The following is a 25,445-nucleotide window of genomic DNA, read 5'->3' on the forward strand; positions in this document are numbered from 1 at the left end:
TGGGAGCAAAAAACGTTGCTTGCAACGTTTTTTGCTCCGTCGTAAACGTCTTTTCCGACCGCGCATGCGCGGCCGGAACTCCACCCCCACCTCCCCGCACCTCACAATGGGGCAGCGGATGCGCTGGAAAAATGCATCCGCTGCCCCCGTTGTGTGGCGGAGACAACGCTAGCGTCGGGAACGTCGGCCTGACGCACAGCGACGGGCCGAGCCCGACGCTAGTGTGAAAGTAGCCTAAGTGGACAGTTGTTTATCATAAAGGTAGAATGGCCAGCAGGTTTCTGCTTTCTTTTCTGAAAGACTATGATATTAGTTTTCTTCTGGTTGATTGGCAGTGCTGAAGGTCTCTAGGATTTTCAGATGATCTTGCAGGCCTCTCGTGGTTGGTGATAACAGTACGAGGTCATCAGCATACTGCAGAAATTTCACCTGGGTGTCATGGAGGGTGAGTCCTGGTGCAGAAGAGGACTCTAGGGCTATCGCCAGCTAATTGATGTAGATGTTAAAGAGCGTTGTACTGAGGCTGCAGCCCTCTCTCACTCCTCGGTTCTGTTGGAAATAGGCCGTCCTCCTTCCAGTGACACTCACTCTGCAACTGTTCTCAGTGTAGGAGCTTGGGATGACATCATATGTTTTGACTCCTATTCTGCTCCTCAGCAGTTTTAGGAATAGTCCTGGGTGCCACACTGAGTGAAAGGCCTTCTCTCTCTTCTGTAGAGTATAAGTGCAGCGCCCCAGAGTCCTGGTCATTGCAGTAATGTTATTCTTCCACCAGGGGGAGTGATGTTACGTCTGAAGGCAATAAAGGAGATCTCTTTACCAGGTATCACAAACCACACAACACACTCCACACTCCAGGCATCAGGGGGAGCTATGCTTCTATCTATTAGGGGACTCCTCTCCATCAGGTAAAACTGGGAGTCTGGACAGAAAGTTAGGCAGAAGCGAGATGGGTTTCACCCAGTCAGCACCAGTCTGGTGGAGGCTGGCTGGGCTGGGCCTAGTAAGCTGCTATCTGGGCTCCGCTCAGGTAGTGGGTCCCTGACAGGGGTGGGATCCTGTCAGAGGCCAAGACAGAGGGCCACAGATCTGCACCTGCCCCATGTGCGGCAGCATCCAAAGAAAGAGACATTGAAGGGATTTGCGTTGCAGAGAGTGAGAAACGAAGTCATAGCACAAGGAGAGGAAACCAGAAGGAGTTCTGCCCTGCAAAAGGCTGCCTCCTTCTGAGGCGCAGAATCCGGTGGCCGGAACACCGAGGGAGTAAGGATCTCTACGCTTTACTTCAGAGACTGTCAGGACAGATAATTCCACGTTACCTGCCTGACCCAGGAGGCACGGTGGCAACTTGTGGGGGCTGGGGCGTGCTAGAGTCCCTGTAAAAAAGCCTCAGGCCATCAGTCATATTGGTTGTTCCTATCCATCTGGAGGACAGAGAGAAAGACATAACATCTAGAACATCTACAGCAGTTGTGAGGACCTTATGAGAGGCTCAGCAGTAAGGTACTACAACATCCAGGCGCTAGAGGAAGGCTACTGATTTCCACCTGGATAAGGGGACTCTGGATTTGCCTTCAGACCGGCCGGACTCTGCCTACCCTGTGGTCTGTATCCTGGACTGTGGATGCTGATGCCTTCAGTAAAGGTAAAGAGACTGCAACCTTGTGTCCTCGTTATTAACTGCGCCTTACATCATCCACTATCCACCATCTACACTCTGGGAAGCCCTGGGGATACACTTCACCTGTGGGAAGGTATACCATCTAGCTGCCATCACATCACCCCAGCGGACCCCTAAGCAGCATCGGTCACCCTGACCGAATACCACAGTTGGCATCACGAACATTATCCCTTTAAAGACCTTTCCCCCATTTATAACGGACGTCCCTAGGGCCACGGACCAGGTAAGCCACCGTGACATCCTCATCGAGAACCGAAGGGCCCAGTACCAAGTACCCCATAGCCCTATGGGGGCGATCCATAAGCTCTTATGGTCAGCAGGGTCATTTCTCTCTTCTGTAGAGTGTAAACTCTTATGGTCAGTAGCGTCATTTCTCTCTTTTCTGCAGAGTATAAACTCTTATGGACAGTGGGGTAATTTTTCTCTCTTCCGTAGAGTGTAAACTCTTATGGTCAGCAGGTTAATTTCCCTCTCTTCTGTAGAGTTTAAACTCTTATTGTCCGTGGGGTCATTTCTCTCTCTTCTGTAAAGTGTAAGCTCTTATGGTCAGTGGAGTAATTTCTCCTATAGAGTGTAAACTCTTATGGACAGTGGGGTCATTTCTCTCTCTTCTGTAGAGTGTAAGCTCTTATGGTCAGTGGAGTAATTTCTCTCTCTTCTATAGAGTGTAAACTTTTATGGACAGTGGGATCGCTCCTCTCTCTTCTGTAGAGTGTAAGCTCTTATGGCCAGTGGGGTCATTTCTCTCTCTTCTGTAGAGTGTAAACTCTTATGGTCAGCAGGGTCAATTCTCTCTCTTCTGTAGATTGTAAACTCTTATGGTAAGTGGGGTCATTTCTCTCTCTTCTGTAGAGTGGAAGCTGTTATGGTCAGTGGGGTCATTTATCTCGCTTCTGTAGAGTGGAAGCTCTTATGGTCAGTGGGGTCATTTCTCTCTCTTCTGTAGAGTGGAAGCTGTTATGGTCAGGGGAGTCATTTCTCTCCCTTCTATAGTGTAAACTCATATGGACAGTGGGGTCACTCTACTCTCTTCTGTAGAGTGTAAACTCTTATGGTCAGCAGGGTCATTTCCCTCTCTTCTGTAGCGTGTAAGCTATTATGGTCAGCAGGGTTATTTCTGTCTCTTCTGTAGAGTGTAAGCTTTTATGGTCAGTGGGGTCATTTATCTCTCTTCTATAGAATGTAAGCTCTTATGGTCAGTGGGGTCATTTCTCTCTCTTCTGTAAAGTGTAAACTCTTATGTCAGTGGGGTCATTTCTCTCTCTTCTGTAGAGTGGAAGCTGTTATGGTCAGTGGGGTCATTTCTCTCTCTTCTGTAGAGTGGACGCTGTTATGGTCAGAGGAGTCATTTCTCTCTCTTCTTGAGTGTAAACTCTTATGGTCCATGGGGTAATTTCTCTCTCTTTTGTAGAGTGGAAGCTCTTTTGGTCAGTGGGGTCATTTTTCTTTTTTCTGTAGAGTGGAAGCTGTTATGGTTAGTGGGGTCAATTCTCTCTCTTCTGTAGAGTGTAAGCTCTTATGGTCAGTGGGGTAATTTCTCTCTCTTTTGTAGAGTGTAAGCTTTTGGTCTGTGGGGGTCTCTCTCTTCTGTAGAATGTAAGCTCTTTAGGTCAGTGGGGTCATTTCTCTTTCTTCTGTAGAGTGTAAGCTCTTTTGGTCAGTAGGGTCCTCTCTCTTTCTCTTTTCTGTACAGTGTAAACTCTTTTGGTCAGTAGGGTCATTTCTCTCTCTTCTGTAGAGTGTAAGCTCTTATGGTCAGTGGGATCATTTCTCTCTCTTTTGTAGAGTGTAAGCTATTATGGCCAACAGGGTTATTTCTGTCTCTTCTGTAGAGTGTAAGCTCTTATGGTCAGTGGGGTAATTTCTCTTTCTTCTGTAGAGTGGAAGCTGTTATGGTCAGTGGAATCATTTATCTCTCTTTTGTAGAGTGTAAGCTGTTATGATCAGTGGGGTCATTTCTCTCTCTTCTGTAGTGTAAGCTTTTGGTCTGTGGGGGTCCCTCTCTTTCTCTCTCTTCTGTAGAATGTAAGTTCTTTAGGTCAGTGGGGTCATTTCTCTTTCTTCTGTAGAGTGTAAGCTCTTTTGGTCAGTAGGGTCCTCTATCTTTCTCTTTTCTGTACAGTGTAAACTATTTTGGTCAGTAGGGTCATTTCTCTCTCTTCTGTAGAGTGTAAGCTCTTATGGTGAGCAGCGTTATCGCTCTTCCCTTACCCCAAGTGCATTTTACGAGCTTTGCAGCATGGAAATTAGTGCAAATGTATTCACCGCAAAAATTCAGACAAGCCAGCAAGCTGGAGTTTCTAAAATCCTGCTTATCTCTAGTTATGATGCATTGGTATGCATGCATTTTTTTTCCAATTTTTTCCCCACTCATTAGTATGACATAATGGAGATCTAAATCTGCTGCAAATCAGGAAAAAATAAGCAATGTGTGCACGAGACTTCAGAATTCTCATTCATTTTGCTGACCCTAAGAAATCTTTCAGACTTTGTGACAAATGTATGCAGAAAAAAACACAACAAAACCACAGCGGGCACTCCGACCCATAGGGCTCATACTCACATGCGAGAAACTCGGATGAGTCTCGCACGTCAATACCTGGCACTGCACCTGGCACTCAGATCTGAGCGTGCGACAGCATAGCAATACATGCAGCCGCATGCTCCGCTCCTGAGTGCCAGGTGCAGTGCCAGGTATTGACGTGCGAGACTCATCCGAGTTTCTGGCATGTGAGTATGAGCCCTTAGGCTACAATGAAATGTGGAGGATTTATCACAGATTTTGGCTGTGAATTCCTATTTAAAAACATAATGTACATAGGAATACATTTTTCTACAAACACTACAGATTTTCCAAGACTTCTAAGCTTTTTCATTTAAATGTTTTACTATACATACCAGAGGATGCATTAAGGGCTTGATGAATAAACTGTGCACCTCGACGAAAATATACACTCATGTTAAATTCAGGACAATCTTCTGCAGTAATGCCATAGTACTGGATGTCAGGGCCATAGTCAATGCCATCTCCTGTGCATTCCCATGAAGCATGAGCTGCATTTAGGATGTGGGTAATGTTCATCTTCTTTAGCTTCTTTATGTCACTGGCAATCACACTATTATGGATTCAGATGAGAAAATTTACTTAAGTATATTGTATTTTCAGGAAAAGGTAGCACTAGTCTAAAGGTACATTTACACTGCAAGATTATAGTAAGCGAATATTCCTAGGATCATTCATTTCACAATAATCTCGCAGTCTATTCAGGTTGTCTATCATCCAATGAATGAGCAATACATTTATTTTTTGGTTGCTGCCCAAAAGTTCATGGTTCTCGGCAGCGTATTTTCTTGTGTAAATCGGACCTGTGATTCCAAGACTTATGCTGCTGAGAACAATGGCAGCCTATGCGCACTGAAAAATCTATTACTGATCATTCTATGTGCATCTGTGTTAACAGGCTATTAAACTGTAAGGGGTTGTAATACACATAGCCCTTTTCCCCAACCTCTTTAAGTATGTTTGTCATGCTATTATAATGTGTATACTTAAAGTTACTACTGTTACATATAAGATGCATGTTATATTAGGGAAAGTGTATTACCCCGGGTCGGTCACTAGATGGGGCACAATGTAAAAGGGGAACATTGTCTCAGAAGGGCCACTAGATGGGGAATTGTAGTTAATAGTTAAACATAGGAGGGGCATGGTGGGATAAGGAGAAGGATACTTACTGATTGTATTCAGTCGGGGCCAGGGCGCCTATTGGCTGAGCAGGGCTGGCTAGCCCTGAGCAACACCGTGCCATGCAACGTTTGATAAGACATGAAACCCAGCATATATTTGGGACCTGGATTGTCTCAGGAGGGAGATATATCAGCAGCGCTGGCAGTGCAGTTAAGTAGGTCTGCATTTGCTGGTAGAAGAAGGCTAAGCAGTATGGGCAGGTCGCTCATCATGTGGCACAGTACGGTCATGTGGCATGAGGTACGGTCCGTCCCAGAAGCAAGCTTAGCGGTAGAAAGAGAAGGAAAGGGACAGAAGAGGAGTTTACTGATGTATACCCTGATGATGACAATACTGTGAAGAATCTCATGCTGTGCACAAGCCCAAGTAAAGAAGTTCTTGTTAAAGTTGGAATGGACCGTGACTCTGCTTATTCTAAAGTGAATCCAGAGGACCTCCTAAAACATGCTGAGGTTTTTGAAGGAGCCGGAGAAGACACTGCAGCTTTGATGTGCGATGGGCAGCGTGTCTATGTGATGGGAGGTCAGGGCACACTGTTAGGCTAGTTTCACACTATCGTTTATCCGGGCTGCGGAGGGATGCGGACTTCCTCCGTGAAGCCCTGTCCACTGCCGCGCCTCTTCATTAAGCTCCGCCTACGGCTGCATGCGACGTGCGCACCCTATCTTTAACATTGGGTACGCAGGCCATGCCGTTGTAAACTACAGACAGTGTCAGGTTGGCACCGTTATATTGATTAAAATTATACCTTGACAGTGACCTCTCAGAAGCCATACAGATGAATATGTAAGCAAAGCTCCGCATGAATCCTAGCCCACAGGCCCTCCCGGGGCATGAGAATCTCATTAACTGAAAACTACAAATACAGATTAAACAACAACCACAAGACATATTTCATCAGCCAAGATATCATTTTAATCAATAAAACGGCGCCGACCTGGCACTGTCTGTAGGTTACTGAGCACAATCCTGCTGACAAGTTCCTTTTAAATGTCATTTGAACATGAAATAAAGACTACAGTTCTAGGCACAAGTAAAAAAATAATATATTCTATAGTGATCTCAGTTAGTGTTAAACCTGTGGGATAAAACAGTAACATATTTAAGCCATTTACAACAAGTAATGCAGCATACTATTGAATATGTCAGCTGCTCGGATTTCAGCTCATTGACATCATTAGCAATTACTCTGCATTAGTTAGATGTAACTTGACACACATCATTATATTATTTATTGCTAAAAAAAAAATGCAACTTACCCATCTCCTAGGTATAGGTTTGGAATGATTTCATCCACATGGTGTGTACCCCCTTTGTAGTTTTCTAGCAGTGCTTCTAGCTCTTGCACAGGAGGGGCATCCCTGTATAACTTTCTCATTTTTGGAGCCCCAGTAAAACAGCAGCAGTGAAAAGAGATTCCTGGCAGTGACAGTTGTGTCGCATATATCAGACTGTGTTTCTGAAATGACACTTTGATGTCAAGCAACAGCTGACTGCCAGTCTTTAAATGCTGCTTGATGTTTTACAGGGGGCAGGGGAGGTTGAGACACAGACTAATTGTCTCTAGAATGAAAGGACAATTCTGGCATTACAACGAATTTATTGTATTAAAGAGGAGAAGACGCTGAAGCAAACAATGTGTCTTTCACTAGCTAACGTCTAGGACAATGGAGTTTTAAACCTCCTAAAATAAGAAAAATAATGGCAAGAAACTATTTTATAATATACTATTTTTCAATTCCCATTTATTCAAATGCATGCAAAGCCATAACAATTTAATTATCTCTAATAAGCTGAAAAACATTTCAGACAACTACATTTTTCATAATCAGTTTTATTTTTTTTATTATATTTTTCATTTACATTGCAAATAATATATGTATATATAAATATATATAGACAGAGATCACAATATATGACTATATATATGCTATATGCATATATATATATATATATATATATATATATATATATATATATATATATCTTGTATTTTTCAGACTATAAGACGCACCGGACTATAAGACGCACCCTGGTTTTAGAGGTGGAAAATAAGGAAAAAAAATGTGGTAAAATATTTAATAACATAAATAACATACTATTATATGTGTTTTTATTATGTATAATAGTATGTTATTATGTTGGAAGCTGCGGGTAGAAGATGGTGCTGTGGGACCAGTGTGGTGGCTTTAAAGTACTATATGAAGGGAGGGTGAGTATAAGAATGAGGGCACAGGGCTTATATTTAAAGCACCACTCCAGCACTGAAAAATAACACTGGAGTGCTGCTTTAAGAACCCATGGGAGAACTATAACTCCCAGCCTGTCCTGCAGATCCTATGGCATGCTGCGAGTTATAGTTCACCACAGGAGTGGCATAGTGCTTTATTGTGTGTTGTAAAGACTAACCTTTTAATTGTTAGCCTTCGCGGGCAGGGTCCTCTCTCCTCCTGTACCAGTTATGACTTGTATTGTTTAAGAATATTGTACTTGTTTTTATTATGCATACCCATCCTCACATGTAAAGCTCCATGGAATAAATGGTGCTATAACAATAAATAATAATAATAATAATAATTGTGGCAGCCAGCCATGCTGTGGTGAGGTAAAAAGCTGGAGTGTTGTGAAATTGGATTCTGGGCTCCCCCGGTGGCCACTTGTGGAATTGAACTTGTGTGCATCATCCCCTCTGTTCACCTGCTCCTATCAGGATGTGGGAGTCGCTATATAACCTTGCTCCTCTGTCAGTTTCATGCCGGTCAACAATGTAATCAGAAGCCTTCTGTGCTTGTTCCTGCTACTAGACAACTCCCAGCTAAGTTGGACTTTTGTCCTTGTGTGTTTTTGCATTTTGTTCCTGTTCACAGCTGCTGTTTCGTTACTGTGTCTGGAAAGCTCTTGTGATCGGAAATTGCCACTCTGGTGTTATGAGTTAATGCTAGAGTCTTAAAGTAATTTCTGGATGGTGTTTTGATAGGGTTTTCTGCTGACCATGAAAGTGCCCTTTCTGTCTTCCTGCTATCTAGTAAGCGGACCTCGATTTTGCTAAAACTATTTTCATACTACGTTTGTCATTTCATCTAAAATCACCGCCAATATATGTGGGGGCCTCTGTCTGCCTTTTGGGAAAATTTCTCTAGAGGTGAGCCAGGACTGTCTTTTCCTCTGCTAGGATTAGGTAGTTCTCCGGCTGGCGCTGGGCATCTAGGGATAAAAAAACGTAGGCATGCTACCCGGCCACTTCTAGTTGTGCGGCAGGTTTAGTTCATGGTCAGTATAGTTTCCATCTTCCAAGAGCTAGCTCTCATATATGCTGGGCTATGTTCTCTCGCCATTGAGAATCATGACAGTTTGACAGGCCCAAAAAAGGGTTAATTACTGGCTGAGAAAGGAGAGAAAAAAGAAGTCTGCTACAATTTTTTTTTTTTTTTTTTTCCCTCTAGTTCTGAGTGTGCTCTTAATTGAATCACTTGCTAGTCTGCCTATACTGCAGCCTTCCTCTCTTTCTCTCCTTCTAATCCTTGAATGGCTCTGTGTTCACCTGTTTCAAATGGATCTTCAGAGTGTAGCTACAGGTTTGAATAATCTCGCCACAAAGGTACAAAATTTGCAAGATTTTGTTGTTCATGCACCTATGTCTGAGCCTAGAATTCCTTTGCCTGAGTTCTTCTCGGGGAATAGATCTCACTTTCAAAATTTTAAAAATAATTGCAAATTGTTTTTGTCCCTGAAGTCTCGCTCTGCCGGAGACCCTGCACAGCAGGTCAGGATTGTAATTTCCTTGCTCCGGGGCGACCCTCAAGACTGGGCTTTTGCATTGGCACCAGGGGATCCTGCGTTGCTCAATGTGGATGCGTTTTTTCTGGCCTTGGGGTTGCTTTATGAGGAACCTCATTTAGAGCTTCAGGCGGAAAAGGCCTTGATGTCCTTGTCTCAGGGGCAAGATGAAGCTGAAATATACTGCCAAAAATTCCGCAAATGGTCTGTGCTTACTCAGTGGAATGAGTGCGCCCTAGCGGCGATTTTCAGAGAAGGTCTCTCTGATGCCATTAAGGATGTTATGGTGGGGTTCCCTGTGCCTGCAAGTCTGAATGAGTCCATGACGATGGCTATTCAGATCGATAGGCGTCTGCGGGAGCGCAAACCTGTGCACCATTTGGCGGTGTCTACTGAGAAAACGCCAGAAAATATGCAATGTGATAGAATTCTGTCCAGAAGCGAGCGGCAGAATTTTAGACGAAAAAATGGGTTGTGCTTCTATTGTGGTGATTCAACTCATGTTATATCAGCATGCTTTAAGCGTACTAAGAAGCCTGACAAGTCTGTTTCAATTGGCACTTTGCAGTCTAAGTTTATTCTGTCTGTGACCCTGATTTGTTCTTTGTCATCTATTACCGCGGACGCCTATGTCGACTCTGGCGCTGCTTTGAGTCTTATGGATTGGTCCTTTGCCAAACGCTGTGGGTATGATTTGGAGCCATTGGAGGCTCCGATACCTCTGAAAGGGATTGACTCCACCCCATTGGCTAGTAATAAACCACAATACTGGACACAAGTGACTATGCGTGTTAATCCGGATCACCAGGAGGTTATTCGCTTTCTGGTGCTGTATAATCTACATGATGTTTTGGTGCTGGGATTGCCATGGCTGCAATCTCATAACCCAGTCCTCGACTGGAGAGCTATGTCTGTGTTAAGCTGGGGATGTAAAGGAACTCATGGGGACGTACCTTTGGTTTCCATTTCATCATCTATTCCCTCTGAGATTCCTGAATTCTTGTCTGACTTTCGTGACGTTTTTGAAGAACCCAAGGTTGGTTCACTACCTCCGCACCGGGAGTGCGATTGTGCCATAGACTTGATCCCGGGTAGTAAATACCCTAAGGGGCGTTTATTTAATCTGTCTGTGCCTGAACACGCTGCTATGCGAGAATATATAAAGGAGTCCTTGGAAAAGGGACATATTCGTCCTTCGTCATCTCCCTTAGGAGCCGGTTTTTTCTTTGTGTCTAAGAAAGACGGCTCTTTGAGGCCGTGTATTGATTATCGACTTTTGAATAAAATCACGGTTAAATATCAATATCCGTTACCACTGCTTACTGATTTGTTTGCTCGTATAAAGGGGGCCAAGTGGTTCTCTAAGATTGATCTCCGTGGGGCGTATAATTTGGTGCGAATCAAGCAGGGGGATGAGTGGAAAACCGCATTTAATACGCCCGAGGGCCATTTTGAGTATTTGGTGATGCCTTTTGGTCTTTCAAATGCCCCTTCAGTCTTCCAGTCCTTTATGCATGACATTTTCCGCGATTATTTGGATAAATTTATGATTGTGTATCTGGATGATATTCTGATTTTTTCGGATGACTGGGACTCTCATGTCCAGCAGGTCAGGAGGGTTTTTCAGGTTTTGCGGTCTAATTCCTTGTGTGTGAAGGGTTCTAAGTGTGTTTTTGGGGTTCAGAAGATTTCCTTCTTGGGATACATTTTTTCCCCCTCTTCCATCGAGATGGATCCTGTCAAGGTTCAGGCTATTGGTGGTTGGACGCAACCCTCTTCTCTTAAGAGTCTTCAGAAATTTTTGGGCTTTGCTAACTTTTATCGTCGATTTATTGCTGGTTTTTCTGATGTTGTAAAACCATTGACTGATTTGACTAAGAAGGGTGCTGATGTTGCTGATTGGTCCCCTGATGCTGTGGAGGCCTTTCGGGAGCTCAAGCGCCGCTTTTCTTCCGCCCCAGTGTTGCGTCAGCCTGATGTTGCTCTTCCTTTTCAGGTTGAGGTCGACGCTTCTGAAATCGGAGCTGGGGCGGTGTTGTCGCAGAGAAGTTCCGACTGCTCCGTGATGAGACCTTGTGCTTTTTTTTCCCGTAAATTTTCGCCCGCCGAGCGGAATTATGATATTGGGAATCGGGAGCTTTTGGCCATGAAGTGGGCTTTTGAGGAGTGGCGTCACTGGCTTGAGGGGGCCAGACATCAGGTGGTGGTATTGACTGACCACAAAAATTTAATTTACCTTGAGTCTGCCAGGCGCCTGAATCCTAGACAGGCGCGCTGGTCGTTGTTTTTCTCTCGGTTTAATTTTGTGGTGTCTTACCTACCGGGTTCTAAGAATGTTAAGGCGGATGCCCTTTCTAGGAGTTTTGAGCCTGACTCCCCTGGTAATTCTGAGCCCACAGGTATCCTTAAAGATGGAGTGATATTGTCTGCCGTTTCTCCAGACCTGCGGCGGGCCTTGCAGGAGTTTCAGGCGGATAGACCTGATCGTTGCCCACCTGGTAGACTGTTTGTTCCTGATGATTGGACCAGTAGAGTCATCTCTGAGGTTCATTCTTCTGCGTTGGCAGGTCATCCTGGAATCTTTGGTACCAGGGATTTGGTGGCAAGGTCCTTCTGGTGGCCTTCCCTGTCACGAGATGTGCGAGGCTTTGTGCAGTCTTGTGACGTTTGTGCTCGGGCCAAGCCTTGTTGCTCTCGGGCTAGTGGATTGTTGTTACCCTTGCCTATCCCGAAGAGGCCTTGGACGCACATCTCGATGGATTTTATTTCGGATCTGCCTGTTTCTCAGAAGATGTCTGTCATCTGGGTGGTGTGTGACCGTTTCTCTAAGATGGTCCATCTGGTTCCCTTGCCTAAGTTGCCTTCTTCTTCCGAGTTGGTTCCTCTGTTTTTTCAAAATGTTGTTCGTTTGCATGGTATTCCGGAGAATATCGTTTCTGACAGAGGGACCCAATTCGTGTCTAGATTTTGGCGGGCATTCTGTGCTAGGATGGGCATAGATTTGTCTTTTTCGTCTGCTTTCCATCCTCAGACTAATGGCCAGACCGAGCGGACTAATCAGACCTTGGAGACATATTTGAGGTGTTTTGTGTCTGCAGATCAGGATGATTGGGTTGCTTTTTTGCCTTTGGCGGAGTTCGCCCTCAATAATCGGGCCAGCTCTGCCACCTTGGTGTCCCCGTTTTTCTGTAATTCGGGGTTTCATCCTCGATTTTCCTCCGGTCAAGTGGAATCTTCGGATTGTCCTGGAGTGGATGCTGTGGTGGAGAGGTTGCATCAGATTTGGGGGCAGGTGGTGGACAATTTGAAGTTGTCCCAGGAGAAGACTCAGCTTTTTGCCAACCGCCGTCGTCGTGTTGGTCCTCGGCTTTGTGTTGGGGACTTGGTGTGGTTGTCTTCTCGTTTTGTCCCTATGAGGGTTTCTTCTCCTAAATTTAAGCCTCGGTTCATCGGCCCGTACAAGATATTGGAGATTCTGAACCCTGTGTCCTTCCGTTTGGACCTCCCTGCATCCTTTTCGATTCATAATGTTTTTCATCGGTCATTGTTGCGCAGGTATGAGGTACCGGCTATGCCTTCCGTTGAGCCTCCTGCTCCGGTGTTGGTTGAGGGTGAGTTGGAGTACGTTGTGGAAAAGATCTTAGACTCTCGTGTTTCCAGACGGAAACTCCAGTATCTGGTCAAATGGAAGGGATACGGTCAGGAGGATAATTCTTGGGTCACTGCCTCTGATGTTCATGCCTCCGATCTTGTCCGTGCCTTTCATAGGGCTCATCCTGATCGCCCTGGTGGTTCTGGTGAGGGTTCGGTGCCCCCTCCTTGAGGGGGGGGGTACTGTTGTGAAATTGGATTCTGGGCTCCCCCGGTGGCCACTTGTGGAATTGAACTTGTGTGCATCATCCCCTCTGTTCACCTGCTCCTATCAGGATGTGGGAGTCGCTATATAACCTTGCTCCTCTGTCAGTTTCATGCCGGTCAACAATGTAATCAGAAGCCTTCTGTGCTTGTTCCTGCTACTAGACAACTCCCAGCTAAGTTGGACTTTTGTCCTTGTGTGTTTTTGCATTTTGTTCCTGTTCACAGCTGCTGTTTCGTTACTGTGTCTGGAAAGCTCTTGTGATCGGAAATTGCCACTCTGGTGTTATGAGTTAATGCTAGAGTCTTAAAGTAATTTCTGGATGGTGTTTTGATAGGGTTTTCTGCTGACCATGAAAGTGCCCTTTCTGTCTTCCTGCTATCTAGTAAGCGGACCTCGATTTTGCTAAAACTATTTTCATACTACGTTTGTCATTTCATCTAAAATCACCGCCAATATATGTGGGGGCCTCTGTCTGTCTTTTGGGAAAATTTCTCTAGAGGTGAGCCAGGACTGTCTTTTCCTCTGCTAGGATTAGGTAGTTCTCCGGCTGGCGCTGGGCATCTAGGGATAAAAAAACGTAGGCATGCTACCCGGCCACTTCTAGTTGTGCGGCAGGTTTAGTTCATGGTCAGTATAGTTTCCATCTTCCAAGAGCTAGCTCTCATATATGCTGGGCTATGTTCTCTCGCCATTGAGAATCATGACACTGGAGCATCCCATGATCACACAGAGCTCTCCCTCTTGTTGCCTCTCTACAGGTCATAAGAGGAAGCTTGCAGATTCTAGTGCAGTGTCTGAAGGAACTGTGATGACTAGTGTTGAGAGATACCGTCCGATACTTGAAAGTATCGGTATCGGATAGTATCGTCCGATACCCGAAAAGTATCGGATCTCGCCGATACCGATACCCGATACCAATACAAGTCAATGGGACTCAAGTATCGGAAGGTATCCCTTATGGTTCCCAGGGTCTGAAGGAGAGGAAACTCTCCTTCAGGCCCTGGGATCCATATGAATGTGTAAAATAAAGAATTAAAATAAAAAATATTGATATACTCACCTGTCCGGAGGCCCCTGCACCTTACCGCTGTTAACCGGCAGCTTCCGTTGCTTAAAATGAGTGCGTTTAGGGCCTTCCATGACGTCACGGCTTCTGATTGGTTGCGTGCCGCTCATGTGACCGCCACGCGACCAATCACAAGCCGTGACGTCATTCTCAGGTCCTAAATTCCGAATTCCTGAGAATGACGTCACGGCTTGTGATTGGTCGCGTGGCGTTCACATGAGCGGCACGCGACCAATCAGAAGCCGTGACGTCATGGAAGGTTCTGAACGCGCTCATTTTAAGCAAAGCTGGCTGCTGGTTACTACCAGGGCGTATCAGAGGGTGAGTATATCCCTATTTTTTATTTTAATTCTTTATTTTTTACATGGATATGGATCCCAGGGCCTGAAGGAGAGTTTCCTCTCCTTCAGACCCTGGGAACCATACACTGGGAACTTCCGATTCCGATTCCCGATACCACAAAAGTATCTCGGTATCGGAATTCCGATACCGCAAGTATCGGCCGATACCCGATACTTGCGGTATCGGAATGCTCAACACTAGTGATGACATCAAGAAGAGGGAGGGCTCTGTGCTGCCATGTGATGCTCCAGCCCGCCCACTTCATGACATCACACAGGTCCTTATGCCTCAGCATTCAGCACAGCCCAGGCAGGTATCCAGCGATCTTGTCCCCTCTGGCCCCTGCTGCTGCCCCCTCCTCCACCAGACACACAATCTCCCCAGCTGCTGCAGGAATCCGGTGCTGGGGAAACCATGTGTGTCCCTGTTTAATTGAAGGACTATTCATTTGCTGCTCCCCTCTCAATGCTCAGAGCTGACAGGTGGGCGGGGAAGCGGATAATGAATATTCACTGCACTTTAATCATCGGGATGTGGTTTCCCCAGCACTGCAGCGTGGCAGCAGGGACATTTTTCTGCTCCTATGAGTGGGATCACAGTAGATCCCACTTCCCGTTGCTACCCCCTCCCCACATGTTACATCCGGACGAACCCACACTTTCCTCCCAAATTTGGAGTAAAATAAGTGCGTCTTATGGGCTGAAAAATACGGTATATATATATATATATATATATATATATATATATATATATATATATACAGTACAGACCAAAAGATTGGATACACCTTCTCATTTAAAGATTTATCTGTATTTTCATGACTATGAAAATTGTAAATTCACATTGAAGGCATCAAAACTATGAATTAACACATGTGGAATTATATGCTTAACAAAAAAGTGTGAAACAACTGAAAATATGTCTTATATTCTAGGTTCTTCAAAGTAGCCACCTTTTGCTTTGATGACTGCTTTGCACACTCTTGGCATTCTCTTAATGAGCTTCAAGAGGTAGTCACCAGAAATGTTTTTCACCTCACAGGTGTGCCCTGTCAGGTGTACCCCTTATAAATGGGGTTGGGACCATCAGTTGTGTTGTGCAGAAGTCTGGTGGATACACAGCTGATAGTCCTACTGAATAGACTGTTAGAATTTGTATTATGGCAAGAAAAAAGCAGCTAAGTAAAGAAAAACGAGTGGCCATCATTACTTTAAGAAATTAAGGTCAGTCAGTCCGAAAAATTGGGAAAACTTTGAAAGTCTCCCCAAGTGCAGTTGCAAAAACCATCAAGCGCTACAAAGAAAGTGGTTCACATGAGGACCGCTGTTGTGAATTCTGTTCTCGAGCTCCCTCCTGTGGTTATGAATGGTACTTCGGTGAGTTCTGTTCATGGACTCCCTCTGGTGGCTGTGAGTGGAGCTGCTGGTTCTGAGATTCCTTCTCCAGCTGATCTCGTTCAGGCCTTGGCTGGCTGCTCTATTTAACTCCACTCAGATCTTTACTTGATGCCAGCTGTCAATGTCCTAGTACTGGTTCAGTTCACTTGGATCTTTCAGATGACCTGTCTATTTCAGCAAAAGCTAAGTCCCTGCTAGCTTATTTGTTTCCACTGTGTTTTTGTCCAGCTTGCTATTATGATTTAATCTTGTTTGCTGGAAGCTCTGGGATGCAGAGTGGCACCACCGCGCCGTGAGTCGGTGCGGTGGTTTCTTTTGCACACTCTGCGTGGTTTTTTGTTAGTTTTTTATGCTGACCGCAAAGATACCTTTTCTATCCTCTGTCTGTTTAGTTAGCCTGGCCTCCTATGCTGAAATCTATTTCATTCCTGTGTTTGTGACTTCCATCTTAACTCACAGTCAATATATGTGGGGGCTGCCTATTTCTTTGGGGAATTTCTCTGAGGCAAGGTAGGCCGTATTTTCTGTCTTTAGGGGTAGTTAGCTCTTAGGCTGTGAAGAGGCGTCTAGGCAGAGTCAGGAACGCTCCACAGCTATTTCTAGTTGTTGTGATAGGATTAGGGGTTGCGGTCAGCAGAGTTCCCACTTCCCAGAGCTCGTCCTGTATTGCTAGTTTGCTCATCTGGTCATTTCTAGTTCTCCTAACCACCAGCCAAACATAACAGACCGCCCCAGGAAAGGAAGACCAAGAGTTACCTCTGCTTTTGAGGATTGAGGTTGGAGGAGTGTTCAAACTAGGGATTGGGAGGCGGATATTCTTATTATTATTTTACATTTTTTATAGCGCCATTTATTTCATGGCGCTTTACATGTGAAAAGGGGGCAAATATAGACAAATACATTAAACATGAGCAAAAAACAAGGCACTAACAGGTATAGAGGGAGGGAGGACCCTGCCCGCAAGGGCTCACAGTCTGCTGGGGATGGGTGAGGATACATTAGGTGAGGGTAGAGCTGGTTGTGCAGTGGTTCAGTAGATTGAGATTCCATGGGCCTGTGCTGCATTATATTCTATGGGGCTGTGCTGCATTACATTCTATGGGGGCTGTGCTGCATTACATTCTATGGGGGCTGTGCTGCATTACATTCTATGGGGGCTGTGCTGCATTACATTCTATGGGGGCTGTGCTGCATTAAATTCTATGGGGGCTGGCTGCATTACATTCTATGGGGGCTGGCTGCATTACATTCTATGGGTGCTGTGCTGTATTACATTCTATGGGGGCTGTGCTGTATTACATTCTATGGGGGCTGTGCTGTATTATAGTCTATGGGGGCTGTGCAGCATTACATTCTATGGGGCTGTGCTGTATTATAGTCTATGGGGGCTGTGCTGTATTACATTCTATGGGGACTGAGCTGTAATGCTGGATACAGCTGTAATTATATGTTATATAGTCGTGTTACACTCCCCTCGGTTCTTGTAGCCTACAAGTGTACAAAGATATACAGTCACCATGCGACAAGTGGGCCTGTGTGACTTCAAATGCCAGGGCTGAATTTTAGTCCCAGTCCGGCCCTGAGCACCTCATAGAGGTTGTGCAATAGTTGTTCAACATGAGGTGGTAAAAAGTGAAGCTTTACCTTCTAGGATGTCTGCTCAGGAAGCTGAACTGAAAGCACTCGCTGAGGCATGTATAATGGCAGAGCATTCACTGATAGTGCCACGCATTCGGCATTTTCAATGATTGCGGTCCCATATGGAAGAGCAGAAAGTTTATTGGTTCTTCTGGTAAACCCGTTAGAGATGCAGACTTGGTTGCTCAGCTCCTCAGGGCACTAGAACTGCCAAAGAAAGTTGGTGCAGGTTCATACTAGAGAGCGCACTAGGGAAGCCGAAGGCAACAGCAGAGCTGACCTTGCAGCAAAAGCCGCTGCTTTGTTTCCTCTCCCCGCAGAAATACACACGGTGCAGTTGTCCGGGGGGATGGACCTATAACTACTTCAGAGCCTGCAAGATCAGGCTTCTGCACCAGAAAAGGAAGACTGGCAAAGGCACTCTGGTGTGAAGGAAGAAGATGGTCTGTGGAAAATGGATAGTAAGTACTGCCTTCCTAGGGCACTGTTCCCCATGATGTGACCTCTCTCTCTCATGGACTATCCCATCAGTCCAAAGACGCAATGGTAAGTCAGGTAAAAGCTAATTAGGTGATCCCAGAATTCCATTGAGCTGCTGCTATATTCGTATATGGATGCGTAGTCTGTGTATGCCTAAATGTGGGAAAAGTGCGCTGCCTGACCATTGTACCTGCTCCAGCTACCTCAAATTAATTTCATACAGCTTCTAGAGGTAGGCATCTATGAATATGTGTTGGTAAGTATCGACTAGGTGACATTTTTGATAGTATAATTGATTATTTATTTGATGCTCTAAATGTTAAATCAGTCTACATGAAACAGCTTATAGTTTTTATTAATCATCATTCTATAGTGCATAATTATCTCACAGCCTCTCAAGGAGGCTTCTGTCAGATGGTCGGACCTGCCTGTTGCCGCTATATAGATCCTTCCGGACTAATGACTAATGTTACTCCTGATATAGAATAACTTGAAATGATAAAGGGAAGGGGTGCGAAAAGCTAATTCACTGGATGATTTACCCCTCCCTGAATGTCTCTTATAAATAAACCCCGTGAACCTGTTCAAAGAAATAGGTGGATGGATATCGGGTGTAATTAATTTCCTAATTCTCAAGCAGCTTTAGTGATACTAATCATTGCAGTGATGAATAAGTTATTTGTTATGCAATAAAGAAAATTCTCAGTTCTAATTGCAAATGTTTTCCAGGTAAATGTAAAGCTAAAATCGATACTGACTCTGAGATATGGCAAATTCAAGTGATCACTACCTTGATAATAAAGCAAACCCAAGTGATGACTACCTCAATAACTGCACTCCAACCTGAATGCATATTCTGCAACAAGCAAACTTCAGTAGACTAGGCGGATTGTATTTGAGAAGACCAAAGGTCTGATAAAAGACAAAAAGCCTACAGAGAACTTATAAAGACTCATTGACAATATGGACTCTATGAATTATACTAACAACCAAAAACTATATTCTATTTTCTAACATATATTTTAATATATTAATATAAATGTCTGTACTTCTATGTCATAAAAATTTATCTATATCATCCCCTTATAATAATCCCTCGATAGAAGTAGGGTTAGAAGGAACAGAAGGTCTGACCCACAAGTATAATTTGAATGGATACACAGCATGTCGGTATCCCATGATATACACCGGATAAGCCATGTATTTCGTGAAGTAGGGTTATCTTGCAGACCTGAGTAACAGGAAGGGATCAGCTAGGGCAAGGTAGATCAGATGATAAAAAGAGGGGAATTGTTAAAGAAATTATAGTTGTTGCATTTGTTGAAGAAATGGTTAATCTTCATCTTTTTAATATCTAATAAATAGCTGAAAAACAAGTCTTGCACAATGTTATCATCTGAGTCGAATTTAGTACCATTTCCCGGATATCATACATACCATTGGTCAAGAATTTCCCAGAAAATGTCAAGGATATCTGGTCGTTAGGTTGTTATTGCCCAGATTATGTTTTTCTGTCCGAAAAACATCCAGAAATGTCAATGTCCAGCCAACATCTCATAAAACTGCAGACATGCACAACAACTCCCCACATTCTTTCACCTCATCCATCTTGTATCCCAGGATGTATATGACAACCCATTGTGTAACCCATGTATATGTGCCAATTTATTATGTAACTCTACATTTCCTTTTGATCTTGGGCCTTTAAAAGCCCAGCCCTAAAAATAAAGACCAGAGAGACTATTTGGACAGACAACGAGCGTGTGTCTCTCTGATTATTGCTTCATCGCTTAGGTACCTAAAAGACAAAACACCTGAGTAGGTTGGAAATCCCTTGTCTAACACCTCGGAACGGAATCAATTTGCATGGGCACCTCCTCCACCTCCCGAGTGGTTTTACCTGCAGGCTCTTTGGAAGGAAGGGAAAAGTTAGAAACACGGTTATATGCAGCAAATTTCTCCTGCCTACGCTCAGTAAGGCGAATGTCTATGCGCACACAATGCTGTATAAATGTCTCTAGCTCTTGTGGTGACTCAGAGTGGGCTAGTTCATCTTTTACAATACTAGACAGACCCCTTTTAAAAATAGGCAATTGTGCATAAGTGTCCCAATTGGTATCTACCGCCAATCTCCTGAATTCAGTGGCATACTCAATAACAGAACGTTTAACCTGACGTAAAGACAACAAAGCAGATTCAGCGGTTGCACGGCGATTAGGGTCATCAAACATTAATGCCATAGCGGCCAAGAAATCATCCAAGTCATTTAACCGTGGGTCACGAGACTCAATCATCGGATTTGCCCAGGCGAGCGCTCGTGAGGTCAGTAGCATTATTACACACAATACTTTGGATCTATCAGTAGGAAAATGGTCAGCATGCACATCAAAATATAGCATACATTGATTCACAAAGCCACGAAATTTGTCGCGATCACCATTAAATCTGAATGGGGGCAACTTAGGTGGGCTAGCTGGTGGCGGTTGCCCATTGGGTAAAGTCACATGTGCAGCTATTTGCGTGCTTATGTCCTGAAAAGCCCGTCCATACTGGGACTCTATGCCAGCAAGTTTGTTTTCCTGGGCTGCCATGCGGTTGCTCAAGTCCTGCAAAGTCTGTCCACACACTTGTTGATTGATTTCAAAGCTTCCAAACTTCTTTTGCAGACCTTCCACATCTTTCTGCAGTGATCTAATTATGGAAAACACCTGCTCTAATCTGCTTTCTGCAGTCATTGTTCCAGCAGTCTCCTTTTTTTTTTTTTCTTAGGCTAGAGTATCCTGTAATAATTATAGGGGATAACTCAGGAGACTCTTTGCGTGGAACAAGACAACTACAGGACACAGTTTTATAAGTGGTAAAGTCTATATTATCACACGGTGATTCAAACAGGTGCAGAGAGAAACTCAAGACCACAACACTTGGTGCAAATAATAAACGCAGCTTAGCAGTCTTCAGAGAAAAATGCAATCAAGCAGAAAGTCTATGAAGCACAGTTATTCTTGAGGATACTTGACACAAATAAATCCTTGTCTTAGTCCAGACACAGATAGATATGCTTATAGGCAGTTCAAATCATATCTTAGCTCAACCAGGGAGGCCTGGTTAATAGTCTCAGGTTAATGCAAAGCAGCAGCAGCTTACATGTCCAGCAAATGCAGATGAAGTAAACACGAGCAGCAGATGAAGGAGGATTACTGGAAACTTGTGTATGCAGCAGGAACTCAGAGCAGAGTAGCAGGATCACCACAAAGGTTCACAGGAGCAGGTGTATAGCCAGGGAGTAATCAGAGGTCAGGAGCTGGATGCAAGGCAGAATACTCTAGCACAGACTGAAGGCTGGGGTGGAGTTTTATAGCAGATAGACACAGTGCACATGAGACCAAAGACGCCATCTTGGAAGAGGGCAGTAAGGCACAAAAGGTAAAAAAATTTCAGAGTCCTGACAACCCACTTTAGAAAGTCAGTGTCATGATCCATGTTTGGATCTGTGGCAGATCTGTTTTCCCTCAGATTAATACCTTTTTCCTTTCAGGTCATTGGGGGTTAATGCAGTTTTTCCCCCGGTGGCCGCTGGTGTAATTAGATTGCTGCTTAGTCTGCTGATGCGGGTGGTGACCACTCCCACCAGCCTTCATAAGCTCACCTGATGCATCAGCTGACTGTTGGTTATACAGGTCCTTTTGGATACCAACCTTGCAGGAAAAGGAGCTTGCTGAGTGCGGTGGTTCTTCAGCTGAATTCTCATACAGTGGGGCAAAAAAGTATTTAGTCAGTCAGCAATAGTGCAAGTTCCACCACTTAAAAAGATGAGAGGCGTCTGTAATTTACATCATAGGTAGACCTCAACTATGGGAGACAAACTGAGAAAAAAAAAAAAAAGAAAATCACATTGTCTGTTTTTTTATCATTTTATTTGCATATTCTGGTGGAAAATAAGTATTTGGTCAGAAACAAACAATCAAGATTTCTGGCTCTCACAGACCTGTAACTTCTTCTTTAAGAGTCTCCTGAGTCTCCTCTTTCCTCCACTCATTACCTGTAGTAATGGCACCTGTTTAAACTTGTTATCAGTAGTGTTGAGCGATACCTTCCGATATCGGAAAGTATCGGTATCGGAAAGTATCGGCCGATACCGTCAAAATATCGGATCTAATTCGATACCGATACCCGATCCCAATGCAAGTCAATGGGACGAAAATATCGGAATTAAAATAAACCCTTTATAAACTTGTAGGTTCATTCTACATGAAGGAAAACAACTAAGAATAATGTAGGATGTATTGGGGGACGTGGCGGAGACATTAAAGGCACAGAGGTTTAGCCCAATGTAATAGAATAGCAGGATTTTGTTTTGTTTTTTATGACGTTCGGCGTTAGAAAGATTTTGACTATGTTAATTTTTTTTTTATTTTGTCAGATATTGATGTTTCACTACTTCCACGCCCTTCACCTTCTTTTTTACTTCTCCCACACTTTCTTCTTCATTATCCTCATCATCAGCTTCTTTGACATCAACTTCTTCACCTTATTCATCTTCTTCTTCATCTTCTACCTATTATTTTTTTGGTTACATTGTTCATATTCTTTTTATTTTACTATTATCTTCATCATATTCTACTTCTTCATCATATTCTTATTTGTGACAGGCATTCCCGTAGTTGTTATCTATAAAAGTTTGAAGATTACACCTTCCGTTCTGCCTGTCACAAAACAGTTACATTTGTCCGCGTTCAGTTTGGCCTGCAGCATCAGGCTTTATCCAGGGGCACCACGAGGAGGAACGGACTCACCCCCATACACTGCTTAGTCATCTTCTGCTTATAATTTAGATAATATTTTTTGCTCTGATATTTAGTGTTATGCTTAATGTTCTTCTGCTCTTTGTTCTGCAGCCTCTTGTTCTTCTGCTTCTCGGTCTTCCAGGTCGTCGTCGTCTCCAGGGTCGTCGTCTCCGGGGTCGTCGTCATCGGGGTGGTCTTCAGGGTCGTCGTCTCCGGGGTCGTCGTCATCGGTGTGGTCTTCAGGGTCATCGTCTCCAGGGTCGTCGTCATCACGGTGGTTGTCGTCTCTGGTGTCGTCGTCATCTTAGGGGTGGTCTTCCGGGTCATCGTGTTTAGTCTCTTGAACTTGGAAATGTAGCAGAAGGTACAAGAAGGCTGAGAAAATGCCGAGAACCAGCTGATGGAACTGGAACTCGGATGGCTACCCGAAGGTCCAAGAGCCAATGGAACTACCGAGGACCAGCTGACGTTACTGGAACCCGGTTACTAAGCAGGAGGTACCCGTGCTTGAAAGCACTACCAAGGACCACCTGACGTTGGTGGAACTCGGATACCCAGAGGGAGGCACCTAAGCCAAAGGCTCTGCCCGGAACCAGCTGACGGTACTGGAACCAGGATGGGGAGTAGAAGGTACAAGAGCAAAAGACAGTGCCGAGAACCAGCTGTCGGTGCTGGAACCCGGATGGGTAGCCGAAGGTCCAAGAGCCAATGGAACTACCGAGGACCAGCTGACGTTACTGGAACCCGGTTACTAAGCAGGAGGTACCCGTGCCTGAAAGCACTACCAAGGACCACCTGACGTTGGTGGAACTCGGATACCCAGAGGGAGGCACCTAAGCCAAAGGCTCTGCCCGGAACCAGCTGACGGTACTGGAACCAGGATGGGGAGCAGAAGGTACAAGAGCAAGTGTCTGCGTGGCTTTTGCAGGACACGATGCCGGCTGCACAGCAGGGGAACAGCTGGCGGTGCTGAACCCCACTGACACATTGGCTGGTGTTTTTCTCTGTGCAGCTAGCAGTACCGGGCCCCAACTGGCGGTGTTGGAGCCCGGGCTCTGCAGGGGGAGCAGAGTGTAGGCCGAAGCCTAATTGAACCAATTTCAAAGGTAACCTTTAACCCCCCCTCAGGGGTTACAAAGTAGAAGAGCCACAGCTTATGCAGCAGTAGTGCTGCACAAGTCAAAGGTTGCTCTTTTAATGTTTCTCCTTGCACACGCTGAATGAAACACGTATAACATTTAGCCCTTTATACAGTCAAACTGTGTTGGAGGCGCGAGTTCCCTTTGTAATGAGACGCAGCACAGATGTCAAGAATTCCAACCTTGGTGCTGGGTGCAGCCTCCAGAGCGTTGTTATTTGCTGTACAGGAGTCTGCGCTGTCGTATTATCCCCTGGCCTAGCGCTGTTAGCGCTGCCCATCTTCTGACATCATTTAATGTCGGCCGGTGCGGTTCGCGATGACCATGAATCCCAGCCCCGCAGTGTCTTAACATTGTTAAAACACTGCGGGGCTGGGATTCCTGGCCTGGCGCAGCACATATGTTCGCCTCTCACACTCGGGTCCTTACACCCGCTTCAGACTGTGCGGCGTCAGCTGATCCTTTATCGCATGCCACGGCCATGAAGCCGCACAGTCTGAAGAAGGCGGAAGGAGATGAGGGACAGGCGAACTGATGCACTGATCATGCCCATCAATCACACCCTCGCAGTCCCAATAAATAAGACACCGAGGGGCGTTGTGTGGGTCAGGGCGGCCGCAGAGGCGCAGGCAGCCAAACAATGATGCCAGAAGACGGGCAGCGCTACCAAGGGGGTTGCAGCGTGTCATTACTAAGGAAAGTCACACCACCGGGACGGTTAAATGGTCACACAGAGGACACATTTTAGACGTGTTTTCAGTTCCACATGTGCGAGGAGAATACGTTTATGAGCCACCTTGCACACATGCAGCATTACCGCTGTACAAGGTGGCTGTAAAACGTACAAACGCCTGGGGGAGGGGGGACAGGTTCCCTTCAATTTCAGTTCTGGTGTCTGCGTGGCTTTTGCAGGACACGATGCCGGCTGCACAGCAGGGGAACAGCTGGCGGTGCTGAACCCCACTGACACATTGGCTGGTGTTTTTCTCTGTGCAGCTAGCAGTACCGGGCCCCAACTGGCGGTGTTAGAGCCCGGGGTCAGCAGGAGGAGGAGATGGAGCAGAGTGTAGGCCGAAGCCTGCACTGGCGGCAGCTTTGGGTCTGTTGTGCCTGCGTGGCAGTTGCAGGACACGTTGCCGGCTGCACAGCAGGGGAACAGCTGGCGGTGCTGAACCCCACTGACACATTGGCTGGTGTTTTTCTCTGTGCAGCTAGCACATCTGGGCCAAAACTGGCGGTGTTAGAGCCCAGGGTCAGCAGGAGGAGCAGGGGGAGCGGAGTGTAGGCCGAAGCCTGCACTGGAGCAAGTTGAAAGGAAACCTTTAACCCCCCCCCCCCAGGCGTTTGTAGCTGAAAGAGCCATTGTGTACAGCACTAATGCTGGAAAAGGTAAACTTAGCTCTTTTAATTATGGTCCTTGCACATGCTGAACCTAACACTTATGAAATGTGTCCCCTCACAGCGTTAAACCGTTTTGCAGGTGGAACTTTCCTTTGTCGTGTGACGCAGCACAGCCATCATTTTTACCCCCTTG

At 45.2% G+C, this 25,445-nt stretch overlaps 1 protein-coding gene across 1 annotated transcript in view; it reads right to left on the bottom strand.

Moving 5' to 3' along the window:
- LOC143764795 (dual specificity protein phosphatase 13A-like) overlaps positions 1-6,914 on the bottom strand; it is a 49,155-nt gene extending 42,241 nt beyond the window's left edge. The window contains exons 1-2 of the mRNA XM_077250765.1: positions 6,689-6,914; positions 4,580-4,797 (exon numbers count right to left, since the gene is read on the bottom strand). Coding sequence (XP_077106880.1) covers positions 4,580-4,797; positions 6,689-6,807 — 337 coding nt within the window. The 5' untranslated portion in view covers positions 6,808-6,914. The remainder of the gene's footprint in view (positions 1-4,579; positions 4,798-6,688) is intronic.
- Between the last annotated feature and the right edge of the window lie 18,531 nt (positions 6,915-25,445).

This window comes from Ranitomeya variabilis, chromosome 4, assembly GCF_051348905.1.
Source record: "Ranitomeya variabilis isolate aRanVar5 chromosome 4, aRanVar5.hap1, whole genome shotgun sequence".
Taxonomy (NCBI): Eukaryota; Metazoa; Chordata; class Amphibia; order Anura; family Dendrobatidae; genus Ranitomeya; species Ranitomeya variabilis.